General features: G+C 33.8%; 1 protein-coding gene across 1 annotated transcript in view; it reads right to left on the bottom strand.

The window, feature by feature from the left end:
* LOC106082115 (homeobox protein homothorax) overlaps positions 1-14,135 on the bottom strand; it is a 359,165-nt gene extending 345,030 nt beyond the window's left edge. The window contains exon 1 of the mRNA XM_059363270.1: positions 13,386-14,135. Within this exon, the coding sequence (XP_059219253.1) occupies positions 13,386-13,400 (15 nt within the window). The 5' untranslated portion in view covers positions 13,401-14,135. The remainder of the gene's footprint in view (positions 1-13,385) is intronic.
* Positions 14,136-14,570: the final 435 nt, after the last annotated feature.

The raw sequence follows: 14,570 nt of genomic DNA, 5'->3' as shown, positions 1-14,570 counted from the left end.
TGGAAGCCTCAATTTTCATCCGATTTTGCTGAAATTTTACAATTAGTGTTCTGTTATGACTTTCAACATTTCAGCCTAGTACAGTCCAGATCGGTCTATAACCTGATATAGCTCCCATATAAACTGATCTCCCGATTTGACTTTTTGAGCCCCTGGAAGCCCAAATTTTTGTCCCATTTGGCTGAAATTTTGCATGCAGTCTTCTGTTTTTATTTCCAACGACTGTGCTAAGTACGGTCGAAATCGGTCTATAACCTGATATAGCTCCCATATAAACCGATCTCCCGATTTGACTTCTTGAGGCCTTGGAAGCCGTAATTTTCATCCGAATTGCCTGAATTTTTGCATGTGGTGTTCTTTTATGGTTCTCAACAATTGTGCCAAGTATGGTCCGAATCGGTCTATAACCTGATATAGCTCCCATATAAATCGATCTCCCGATTTGTCATTTTGAGCCCCTGGAAGCCGTAATTTTCATCCGATTTGGTTGAAATTTTGCATGCGGTGTTCTGTTATGACTTCCAACAGCTGTGCCAAATATGGTCCAAAGCAGCCTATATTTTTATATAGCTCCCATGTAAACCGGTCTCTCCATCATCCTTGTTCGGTTCTCGGCATTTTTTTTTTGTTTGCTGGCTTGACTGAATTTTTGTATTTCGAATAAAATGATGCCCTTCAACTGAATTTATTTTGTATTAATTTTGAGCAGAATCCATGTTGGTGGGCAGGGGCCACCGTAGCGCAAAGGTTAGCATATCCTCCCATGCCGCTGAACGCCTGGGTTCAAATCCTGGCAGAAACATCAGAAAATTTTTCAGTGGTTAGCCTTTTCTAATGCCAGCGACATTTGTGAGGTACTTTGCCATTCAAAAACTTCTACTCAAAGAGGTATCGCTCTGCGGTACGCCTTTCGAACTCGGCTATAAAAAGGAGGTCCCTGATCATTGAGCTTAAAATTGAATTGGACAGCTTTCAATGATTTGTGAGAAGTTTTCTCCAGTTCCTTAATGGAATGTTTAAGGGCAAATTTTGCATTTACATGGTGTTGGGTTACCAAGATTCGCCCGGCCGAACTTAGCATGCTTTTATTTGTTTTTTTTTTTTTTTATTTTATGCAGTTTCTGGTTTTGTTTTTTATTTCATATTTTTCAATAATTATTACAATTTTTTATTTATTTTTAATTATTTTTTTTTTCAAAAAAAAGTAATTTTTTATATTTTTTATTTTTTTTTATATATATTTTTTATATTTTTATTAATTTTTATAAAATATTTTTATTTTATTTTTTAATTTGTCTTTATTTTCCATAAATTTGTGTAGCTGTTTTACAGTACTTTGTTCTTAAAGAAATATTTTCTAATTTTTAAATTGTTTTTTTTTTTTTTTTTGTGACTAACCACACTTTTCTGTTTTTTTTTTTAAAGGAATTTCTTAGAAATGCATGCTTCTACTCCTTCACTCCATATGCAAATATTTGCTTTAGATTGAGTGACCAAGCAGGCAGGGAAGCAAAACTACTACCATTTGCCAAGGGGTCATAATGCGGCAATTGCGTGCCAAGCTGGGTGATAACCAAAAATAACAACTTTAACGGCTGCAGGAGTACCATGCCATAAGAAAAGAGGACATTCTGCACATAGCACATGTAAGGCTAACTTCAAAATAATTGCAAATGCTTTGGCAAGTCAGTAAAGTTTTTGTTTTTTTTTCAACTTTTTGCAAGTCTTTAAAACTCAGGTCAGGCAATGCATTTCATTCATGACAAAGAGAGACATGGCAATGATTCTGGGCATATTTAGTCAAGAGAAATAACTTAATTTGTGGTTTCCCATATTAAAGACATGAATGATAACTGCTCATTTTTGCATTGAAGAATACCAAACAGATTAGGCTCTAATAAATGACCAAAAATTGGCATGAGGTATGGAATGTGACCAACTAAGTGTTTATGTCCTCAATTTAACACACAGGAAATGTTTAAAGCCTATAATTTAACAAAGAATATTGAACAAAAAAAAAAAGACAAAACTTCCGCGCATGAAAGGCAACATCATGACATGTTGAAAAATATTAAATTGTTGAAAAAGAAATTTTTCTTTTTTCTTTTTGCCATTGAGGCATCTGGAATTTTTGTTTTCTTTGTTCTTGTTTCATGTTATTTAATTTAATCATTTTCAATTTTTTCCTAAATTACTTTTAATTTAAAATTCTCTCACATTGAAGGGAAAAAAAGGCAGAAAACACAAATGGAGCTAATGAAGAGACCCTAAAAACAAAGAAAGGAATACAACAACAACAAAGAAAAATCCAAGTCTAGCTGGTTTTCATTTCGTTGTAGAGAGTGTAGAGGAAAATGTACAAATTTTAACTTGAAAACATTTCGATAAGTTACTGACCCACAGTCTGACTAGCTATAGTTAGCTAGCCGGCTAGTTGGCTGACTGAATGTTTGCCGGCCCTCAATGCCTGCCTGCCTGCCTCAATGATGAGTGGTGTGCCTTGCTGCACGCCGTTGCTCATTAAATTAAATGAACCATCAGCACGCAATTTATTTTTCTTAATACAAAAATTCTCAGTTTTCTTCTTTTTTCTCGTATTTTCACTTTATTTCATGTTCATTGCGTTAAAATTTCAGTGTTTTTTTAAAGCACGTTTTTTTTTTTAAATTTACGCAAACGCTCACTTATTTAAGTCTTCATGATCTTTTGTTTGCTGATCTTTGAGGGGGGTTCCCTTTCATTTGCCTGGCTGGAGCTTGAAACCTCGTGCTTCGTGTTAATTTAATTAAATATAATTTCCGTTAGAAAAACATATAGCCCTGATATATAACACTATTGCTGGTAATAATATTAATAACAACAATAATAATATTTGAAATATTTTTGTAAACTTTGAACACTGGGGTTTGAGGTGAAGAGAGGGAAATAAACCAAATAAAAGTGAATACAATACAAACAAATAAGAGCGTGCTAAGTTCGGCCGGGCCGAATCTTGGGACCCACCACCATGGATCGTCGAGTTCTATGCGACGTATCTCTTTTTTGGCAAACAAAGAATAATGAATAAGAACTGTTATGCTATTGGAGTTCATTTGGATAAGAATTGCGCCTTGTAGGGGCTCAAGAAGCAAACTCTGGAGATCGGTTTATATGGGAGCTGTATCAAGCTATTGATCGATTCAGACCATATTAGACGTGTATATTAAAAATCATGGGAGAAGCCGTTGTACAAAATTTCAGGCAAATCAGATGAGAATTGCGCCCTCTAGAGGCTCAAGAAGTCAAGACCCAAGATCGGTTTATATGGCAGCTATAACAAAAAATGGACCGATTCACACCATACTTAACACAGTTGTTGGAAGTCATAGCGAAACACGTCGTGCAAAATTTCATTCTAATCGGATAAGAATTGCGACCTCTAGAGGCTCAAGAAGTCAAGACCCAATATCAGTTTATATGGCAGCTATATCAGGTTATATACCGATTTGCGCCATACTTAGCAAAGTTATTGGAAGTTATAACAAAATACCTCATACAAAATTTCATCCAAATATGATGAGAATTGCGCCTTTTAGAGGCTCAAGAAGTCAAGACCCAAGATCGGTTTATATGGCAGCTATATCAGGTTATATACCGATTTGCGCCATACTTAGCAAAGTTATTGGAAGTTATAACAAAATACCTCATACAAAATTTCATCCAAATATGATGAGAATTGCGCCTTCTAGAGGCTCAAGAAGTCAAGACCCAAGATCGGTTTATATGGCAGCTATATGAGGTTATGGACCGATTTAAACCATACTTAACACAGTTGTTGGAAATCATAGCAAAACACGTCTTGCAAAATTTCATTCCAATCGGACAAGAATTGCGCCCTCTAGATGCTCAAGAAGTCAAGACCTAAGATCGGTTTATATGGCAGCTATAACAAAAAATTTACCGATTTAAATCATACTTAGCACAGTTGGTGGAAGTCATAGCGAAACACATCGTACAAAATTTCATTTCAATCGGATAAGAATTGCGCCCTCTAGAGGCTCAAGAAGTCAAGACCCAAGATTGGTTTATATGGCAGCTATATCAAAACATGGACCGATTTGGCCCATTTACAATACCAACCGACCTACACTAATAAAAAGTATTTGTGCAGAATTTCAAGCGGCAAACTTTACTCCTTCGAAAGTTAGCGTGCTTTCGACAAGCAGACGGACGGACAGACGGGCCACGGACAGACAGATAGCATGGACAGACAGACACCACGGATAGAAAGACACTACGGACAGAAAGTCACTACGGACAGACAGAAACCACGTACAGAAAGATACAAGGAACAGACAGACTCTACCAACGGTTAGACACTACGGACAGACACTATGTATAGGGAGTCACCACGGACAGACAGACGCAATGGACAGAGAGACACCTTAGACCGACGGACAGAGGGAGAACTCGGACACCACGAACAGAGAGAGACATCGGACAGGAGAACACCACGAACAGAGAGATACCACGGACAGAGAGACACCTCGGACAGGCGGACACCATGGACAGACAGACACCACGGACAGACCGACGCCATGGACAGATAGACACTACGGACAAAAAGTCACTACGGACAGACAGACACCACGGACAGACAGACATTATGAACAGATATACAGTACGGACAGACAGACACCACATACAAAAAGACACAAGGGACAGACAGACTCTACCAACAGTTAGACTCTACGGACAGACACCATGTATAGAGAGTCACCACGGACAGACAGACGCAATGGACAGAGATACACCTTAGACCGACGGACAGAGAGAGAACTCGGACACCACGAACAGAGAGATACCTCGGACAGGAGGACACCACGAACAGAGAGATACCACGGACAGAAAGAGACACCTCGGACAGGCGGACACCATGGACAGACAGACACCACGGACAGACCGACGCCATGGACAGATAGACACTACGGATAGAAAGACACCACGGAGAGAAAGACACCAAGGACAAACAGACATTATGAACAGATGTACAGTACGGACAGATAGACAGACACCACATACAGATAGACACAAGGAACAGACAGACTCCACCGACAGTTAGACACTACGGACAGACACCATGTATAGAGAGTCACTACGGACACACAAACGCAATGGACAGAGAGACACCTTAGACCGACGGACAGAGAGAGAACTCGGACACCACGAACAGAGAGACACCTCGGACAGGAGGACACCACGAACAGAGAGATACAACGAACAGAGAGACACCACGGACAGATCGACGCCATGGACAGATAGCCACCACGGACAGACCGATACCGTGGACAGATAGATATTATGAACAGACAGACACCATGGACCAATAGACACCATCTATGACTTTCTGTAGACACACACACACACACAACAAACACATAGCCACCACGGATAGACAGACTCCATGGACAGACAGAGACCACGGACTGACTCAGGGACATCGCTGAATCTTTTTGGTCTTTTTGACAAGATTAATAAAACTTTTGTATTTCCAATATTTTTTTAAATTTTAAATATTTTTCACTTTTTTTTGAACAAATTTTATGCACATTGGATTGCTTGGTAGCGTGTTTGGATTACCAAAGCAGAGGTCGTGGGTTCGATTCCCGCCAGAAGCCTTGGTCTGTCGCTGCTGTGGTAACACAATGGACTTAAAATTGTCTAAGTTAGTCTGTAAAGGACTGCCATTCTTACCTAACCTGAACTAAATTTTAAATATTTTATTTTCAAATATTTTAAGTCAGGGAAAAAATTGTCAAAAAAACATGTTAGCATTCACAATTAGTATTTTTTTTAATATTAGTTTTTATGTTTTTTTAACAAATACAACTTTAAAGTACTAAAAAACTATATCCTGTTGACTCTAATAACTATGGGTTGCCCAAAAAGTAATTGCGGATTTTTCATATAGTCGGCGTTGACAAATTTTTTCAAAGCTTGTGACTCTGTAATTCCATTTTTTCTTCTGTCAGTTATCAGATGTTACTTTTAGCTTGCTTTAGAAAAAAATATCTTTTAAAAAATCCGCAATTACTTTTTGGGCAACCCAATATATTATATTATATATATAACTATATCCTGTTGAAATATCATAAAAACTCCATATTTCAAATCTCTTACATATCATTCCTGCCATGGATATTTAGGTCTGCCCAACCATCATTGGTTGAACTACAAGAATTGCGTCGGTCTGATGACTTTTTAAGACAATCTAACATAAACCGGCAAACATAACGACAAACGGAATGCCTTTTGTCATACTTCAAATTCACTCACATATTATGTAAAAAAACTACAAGAAAATTCCTTTCTATATCCCATGATATATGCTGTTTTTTTTTTTCAAAGAAAAAACCTATTTGAGTAGCATAGTATCTTGAGAAACAACATTCTCATTTTTTTCAGATGAACTTAAAAAATAAAAATTTTAACAAAAATATTTGTTTTCTTATAACTTTATACTCTGAGAAAGAAAACATTAATCTTATCTTCATTTTGTCAAAGTTTGAGATAAATAACATATTTATTTAGTTTTAGCTTATAGCTGTGGAAAACTGTACAACTGGCATGAAGGGCGTGAGCAGATACCTTTAAGAAATTCCTGGAAGGAGTTGTAAAGATTTCCTTTTAATGCATCTACCTGTGCAATATAATCCCATATAAGGAGATTAACTTTTAGTGAACTAAAGATTTGTTGAAGAAATTATTGAAGATTTTTGAATATTGGGCATTGTAAATATTCAATAGGTAAAAAAAACTTAAGGAAAAGAGAATAGCATACGCCTTAGATAGGTAGAACCAATGTAGAAGGAAAATTCGAACTTGGCTATTCATATCAAGTTGAATAGTACTGTTTATCACTATAAGAAATGTTTATAACTTTAATATCAATTTGTTGATTTTTTGGGAATTTTTAAAATGCCTCTTGAGGCCTGTCATGTTGAATGATTTTTAAAGATTTTTGTACTTAATTTATTATTCATTAACATTTAATATTTATAGCCTTCTCTGAAGTATATTGCAAATATAAATCTGAGCAAAGAACAAAATTTGGCAGCAAATTCAATAAAAATGTTAGACTTGCTCACTAATGGTTTCCTATGGGCATTAATGCAACAAAAATATGTCTTAACCCTATTCTTTCAGGGTTTAAATCAAGGAATCTTAATGTATTGGAAATTACATGTATGGAAATTTCATTATCGTATAAATGATAATGTAGAGATCTTTGTTTAAAAGAACTTTGACGCAATGTATTTTGCGTAAAAGCAGTGTTGTTGTTGTTGATACATTAGTTGTATAACAAGTTATACTAAAATTGGCTTACATATGGAACATAAGTAACACTAAAGTCGCTATTTTCTCTCCCAGGACATGTATAAATGAATGTTCTTTATTCCTTTAACAATTCAGACTATTCCTTTCGCAACGGACTTAGGTCTTTAATAAAATATTATGTTTATAACACAAATAATGATTTGCATCTTCTTTCTAACGTCTTTGTAGTTGATATGCAATAAGATCTGATTTATGTTTCTAATCAAATAACGATGCTGATTTGTAATGTTGAGTTCATATTGAGAATGAAACTTTGTTGAATCTTTTAAAGAAACTTAGCATTCATGAAGAACATATGAAGGATTTTTACATGTTGATTGTGGTAAAGTGCAAGTGTTTTAAGCCGACTTCACTTAACTTTTCTGAAGAAATCTTTTAGGAAAATCACACTTTAATGACTTGTTAATTTGAGGTAAACTACATACATACATATTGATTTTATTTGCATATTCCCTCAAATGTCTATAAAGTTGATATGCATTTAGAATTAAGCAATATTTCTAATCAGATCACTATTCATATTTGTAATGTTGACTTCATATTGATAACCATCGTTAAGAAGATGAACTCTGTTTGGACTCTTATAAAGAATCTTAGCATTCATGAAGAATATATGAAGAAGAAGAATATATGAATATTTCCATATTAAAATTGTGTTTCTGTCTGAAAGCAATGAAATTGTCTTAATCCAACTTCACTTCACTTAGTTTTTCTGAAGAAATCTTTTAGGAAAATTGCACTTTAAGGGCTCAGCACTAAGATTTAAGTTGTCAGCACTAAGATTTAAGTAGACTTTCTAATCAAATCACGATTCTGATATAAATAGTTAAAAAATTAACTTTTTTTTTGATTCTTTTTAAAAATACTTAGCATTCAATGAAGAATATTCGTATATGAAGAATTACTATACGACGATTGTGATGAAGGAAAATTGTCTTAATTCAACTTCACTTCACTTAACTTCTCTGAAGAAATCTTTTAGGAAACTGGCAATTAAAGGACTATTTACTTTGACGTAAACTACATACATTTTGATTGTATATGTATGACTTCCTTCCAATGTCTATATAGTTGATCAGCACTAAGATTTAAGTAGCCTTTCCAATCAAGTCACGGTTTTTATTTATTATATTGACTTCTTATTGATATCATTCATTAAGAAGATGAACTTTCTGACTCTTTTAAAGAAACCTAGCATTATCTTGAAGAAGACATGAATTTCTACATGAAGATTGTGATTCCGTCTGAAAGCAATGAAATTGTCATAATCCGACATCACTTAACTTTACTGAAGAAATTTTTTTTGAAAATCGCAGGCCTATGATTAGCTACTTTGATGTAAGCTACATACATATTGACGTCATAAACATAGGTATTTTTCTCATAAAATCTTGTTAACTGAACTTTGTTGGTATATATTGTGGAACTTATTCCATTGAAGTATTATAAATAACAGACATATAGTTCAGACTTGTAGAGTTCATCTATCTTCCTTATACATAGTTCCAATGATTTGGATTTCTATTGAGCATTGTGAGAAAATCCTTTTGAACTAACATAAGCAAGACGCTGTACAAAAAGGAATACGGTTTAGATCTGGAACTAAAAATGATTTACGCAGAGCAACCGGAACGAATTTCATATGAAAGAAAAATCAATTGGAGGAAAGTATATTCCAACTTTGCAATAGAAACTACGCATAAGGAGATAAAACTATGCACTGTTAGTGAATGCGTTGAAATAAGAAAGACATTGGAATCGGATCCCAATGATGGTTCCAGACCAATGATGGTTGGGCAAACCAAAATATCCATGGCAGAAATGATATGTGATGAAAGGCATCTTCCAACTCCCTATTAGATATTGGATAAGAGGCGCTTAGAGAAATTTTTAAGATTTTACCATGGGTTTCAACATTTTGACAGTAATTTACTTAGAACAAAAACTTTATTCACAAGTTTTTCAATTTTCTTGTGTTATGCACTGTGAAATAGGTTAAGTAGGGCAACACTAAATCTTTGATTAGAAAAACACACCAAAATCTGGAAACTTGTACAATAGTTAGAAATTGTAGAATAAGGGCTTAAAGAAGTCTACAGTGTTATAAAGGGATTTTGTAAGCAGAACGGAATTTCTAACTTTGATTTTCTTTTTTGAGGTTACTTTTTTTTCTTGTATTTAGGGCGCACAACAAGCCGATTACTGGCTTAGGTGTATGTCCATAGTGGCAGTTTAATATCTGCACTTTTTTTCAACCTAACCTAAGTGATGTTCAAATATTTTTTAAAAGCCGCCTAATACATAACTTGCGTTATGTATTGTGAGGAAAGGTCTCCGAGAATATTTTGCGTCGGCATCGCAGTATGGTTCATGCTAGTCTTTATTGGAAGATTCCTGCAAAGACTTTTACAAAATTAAAAAAAAACTTTCTAAATCCTTCCTCATGAATATTTCTACAAACAAATCGTACAAAAGAGAAAAAAGTACCATTTATCCTGAATAAGGATTTTTAAAAAATCCATAACGCAAAACTTTTCATAATCTTTCCCTTTAAATATTTTTACAAAAATTTTCCACAAAAGAGGAAGAAATTAAATTTTTCCTCAATTTTCTGTAATTCATGATATTTATGAAGATTTAGAGTACACCATGGTCTAGAGGATAGAATGTCCGCCTATGACACCTGAACGCTTGGGTTCGAATCGTGGCGAGAACTTTAGAAAAAGTTTCAGTGGGGGTTATTTCCTTACTAAAGGTGCCATATTAAATCTTTTTTACTAAGTGTTGTCGCTAAGCGGCACCCTATTTTGAGTCGGCATAAAAATGAAGCCACTTATCATTGAGCTTCAAAAAGTTGAATCGCACTGCACTCAATGGTATGTGAGATGTATCCCCCGTTCCTTTATGGAATTTTCATGGGAAATTTTACATTTTACTTTTGTGATTCATGTTCCTTATGAAGATTTGGTGAGAGAGAAGCTTAAAACTGTAGTCGCACTGCACACAATGATATGAGAGATGTATCCCCTGTTCCTTAATGGAATGTTCATGGGAAATTTTACTTCTGTAATTCATGTCTCTTATGAAGATTTAGAGGTCACCGTGGCACAGAGATTACCAAGTCCGCCTATGAAGCTAAACCCCTGGCTTCGAATCATGGTGAGAACATAAGAATAACTTTAAGCGGTGTTTATGACCTTTCTAATGCTGGTGACATTTGTGAGGTAAATAGCCATATAAATGATAGACACTTCTCCCCCAAAGGAGATGTGTTTTAGCGGCATTCCTTTCGGACAAAGCTGTAAAAAGAAGTCACCTATCATTACGCTTAAACTTTAATTGGACAATACTCATTGATATGAGAAAAGTTTGCCCCCGGATCCTTAATGGAATGTTTGTGAGCAAATTTGCATTTTGCAGTTTTATGAAGATTTTTCTAAAAATTTGTATTAAAAACTAAAACTCGAATAATGTTTTCGAATTTTGGGCGCTATTTTTCTCTTACGAAGGTGCCCCGAGTGGGTGGCGTGCTCACATTGCCAGTGCGGGGGCCGTGGGTTCGATTGCCACCAGACACCTTGATCTGTCGTTACTTTGGTATCACAATGAACTTAAAATTGTCTAAGTGAGTCTGTAAATGACTAACACTCTTACCTAATCTAACCTTCCCTTATAAAGATTTTTGCGAAAATTGTCTTACAGTTACATGAATGTATTTTGGATTTTTGTGACTTCATAGTCAGCTTAATCAGCTTAAATGTTTTTCGAATTGTTTGGATACCTTTTCTAGAAGAAGGAAATTTTCTTGAATTTTCTGAGCTGTATTCCTCTTACAAATTTTTATAAAAATTTAATAACAAAACTAAGATATACAACTTTTTTTGAATTCTTTGTTCTTCATTGCTTTCATGAAGATACAATTTCCCGAATTGTCGGTACAAAGTTTTCGTTATGAAGATTTGTAAGAAAATGGTCATATAAAAATAGAAACTTGAAAATATACTGCATTTTTATGACTTCATAGCCCTTAAGGCGAAAATTGTCATATAAATATAGAAACTTGAAAGTGTTTAACATTTTTGTGACTTCTTGGCCCTTATGGAGATTTTGACAACAATTTCATTAACTAATATTTTTTCCTAATTTTCTGCATGTCTTTTTTCTCAAAGAAAGAAATTTTCTGGACTGCATTCCTCTTAAAATTTATTATAAAAATTTTATAACAAAACTAAGAAACAGACATTTTTTTAATGCTTTGAACTTCATTGCCTTCATGAAGATAAAATTTCCCGAATTGTCGGTAAATAATTTTCCTTATGAAGATTTTTGCGAAAAATGTCATATAAAAGTAGAAACTTGAAAGTATTCTGCATTGTTGTGACTTTCATAGCCCTTAAGGAGATTTTGACGACAATTTCATCAACTACAATTTTTACCGAATTTTCCGCATCCTTTTTTTTGTAAGAATGAAATTTGTTCATATCTTCTGTTCTTTGTTCCTCTTGAAGTTTTGTATACCAAAACTAAGAAATAAAATTTTATTTAATTTCCTTGAACTTCATTGCCTTCATGAAGATAAAATTTTTCCGAATATTCTGCACTTCATTTTCCTTATAATGATTTTTGCGAAAATCGTCATACAAAAATAGAACCATGAAAGAACTCCGCATTTTTGTGATTTCATAGCCCTTAAGGCGAAAATTGTCATACAAAAATAGAAACATGAAAGTATTCTGCATTGTTGTGACTCCATAGCCCTTGAGGAAATTTTGAGGACAATTTCATGCTAACTAAAATTTTTTTCGAATTTTCTGCATGCCTTATTTTTGTAAGAAGTAAATTTTTTCAAATCTTCTGTTCTTTATTCCTTTTGAAGTTTTGTATACCAAAACTAAGAAATACATATTTTTTTGATTTCTTTGAACTTCATTGCCTTCATGAAGGTAAAATTTCCCGAATTTTCTGCACTTCATTTTCCTTATAATGATTTTTGCGAAAATCGTCATACAAAAAAAAAAAACTTGAAAGTATTCCGCATTTTTGTAACCTCATAGCCCTTATGGAGATTTTAACAGCAATTTCATTAACTATAATTTTTTCCAAATTTTCTGAATGCCTTCGTCAGTAGGAAGATTTTTGTTTTAATATTCTGTACTGCGTTCCTCTAAAATCTCAAAATTTTGTACAAAAATGTTATGCCAAAATTAAAGCAAACATTTTTTTTTGAATTTTCTGAACATTGCCCTCGTCAAATGTCTTACCAAAATTTCTTTAAAAAATTTTTTTTTTTTTTGAAAAATTTGTGGGCTTTATTTGCCTTATATAGATTCCTGGATTTCCTGGATTTTATGAAGCCTTGTCATTCTCTTCCACGCCTACCCTAATGACAACTAATGACCATATTCACATAACTTGAAGTATCATTGAAGTAGGCTTAGTTGGCAAAGATTTCCTTTATAGAACTGTCAAATAAACCTACTCTAAAGCTGTTTTAAATTTTGTAAATACGGATGGAAAATTTAAAACTCCTTTTAAATATTCTACATTTTGTTGTCCTATGGTGAAAATTTTTTTTTATTTTTGAATTTCTTCTGAACTTCATTGCCCTTCAGAAAATGTTTAGGAAAATTTCATAAACTAAACTAAACTAAACAAAATCTGAACTTCATCTCCCTTAGACAAATGCTAAAAAACTAGTTTTTTGTTTTAAACGCCAATAACCATTAATCAAGACAATTTGATACGCTCTTAGAGACCATAAATCATTGCCCGGCATAGATAATAGGATTAAAAAAAAAATAAAAAAAAAAAAATCCTAAGGAAAATCCTAAACATTATACAAAATTCTCTTTGTATAAACAGCCTCTTAACAGCAGAAAGAAAAATTTTCCTCAGTCCTGAAAATGCCGTCGCTATTTTGATTTTTTTTTCGCCTAATTCACAAAATTTTCACACAATAACCTTGGGGGGTTTTTTTTGGGAGTTGTTTTTTTCTTTGTTTTACTTACCCTAGGTTGAGCCATTAATGCTCTGGGAGCGATGTCCAACCCGATTTGTGCCACTTTTTGTTAAAAATTAGACAAAAGTAAAAAACTTAAAAAAAATCTACACACTCAACTAAAAATTGAGCTGTAGAATTTTTTTCGCGATGATTTCTTTTAAGGATTATCTCTGGCTCGGGCTGTAGTGATGGTTGATGAAGATGATGTAAGGAATAGCGGCTCTCAAAAGTTTAACACTTGTTTTTTTTTTAGTTATGGTTAGGTTGGGGATTTTTGTAAAAAAAAAAAACTTGGTTTCAATGGAGTTACTATGCACTAGTCACTTTTTTCTTCATTTAGCAAAATGATAAGTGTAGCAGGAGGAGCAGCAGGAGTTGTTGTATTCCGTTTTGCTTTTTTCTGAATTTCTCTTCTTCTCTTTTTTTTATTTTTGACTTATTTTAGGCACATTTATGTTTTAAATTTTCAAAATTAAAATTTTTGTTTTGTTTTTTGTTTTAGAAAAATCGTATACAATTTGTTGTTTGTATGTTTTGTTGTTGTTGTTTCTTTTTTTTTAATTATTACATTTAGTATACATGGGTTGTTGTTGTTTTTTTTTATTGGTTTGTTTTGGGTCATAAATCCATGTTGGCTTTAAGCAGCAGTAGATGCTCTTGCTTTTGAGTAGGGGTTTTGCAGAGGTTTTTTGTCCGAAAAATATGATTTAATGCTTAAATTGTGGTCGTATACCTTTAGGGTTTGTTTTTTTGGTTGATTAAATTTATATATTTTTTTTCAGAAGAAGAAGAAAGAAAATTATAATTTTTTGTTATATCACAGTTCCTCCTTTACTCTCTTATGATTATTATAAATTTTTTTGTTTTGTTGAAAATTATCTCTTTTTTGTTAGAGTTTGCAGCTTTTTCTTTTGTTGTAAAGAAAAATCATGGCAAAATTAAGGGAAAAAATTTGTTTTCTTGTATAAAACCAAAACCGAAATAATACGAAGCGCGCGTTTTTACGTATGAACAAAAAGCGACGGCTTTTTGCCCACTAAGATTTTCCTTAATTTTATGCACAAATTTCACTGTTTTTTTTTACACGGGAGGGAGAACGCGTTACCGCCGTTTTGCTAGAGTTTCTTGTTGTGATGTGTTTTTTCTCTCAAAACAAAAAATCGGAAAGACACGGGTCTTTCAAACGCCGTTG

This window comes from Stomoxys calcitrans, chromosome 2, assembly GCF_963082655.1.
Source record: "Stomoxys calcitrans chromosome 2, idStoCalc2.1, whole genome shotgun sequence".
NCBI lineage: Eukaryota > Metazoa > Arthropoda > Insecta > Diptera > Muscidae > Stomoxys > Stomoxys calcitrans.
Note: the sequence above shows the minus strand (reverse complement) of the source record. Positions and strands in the feature narration are given on the sequence as shown.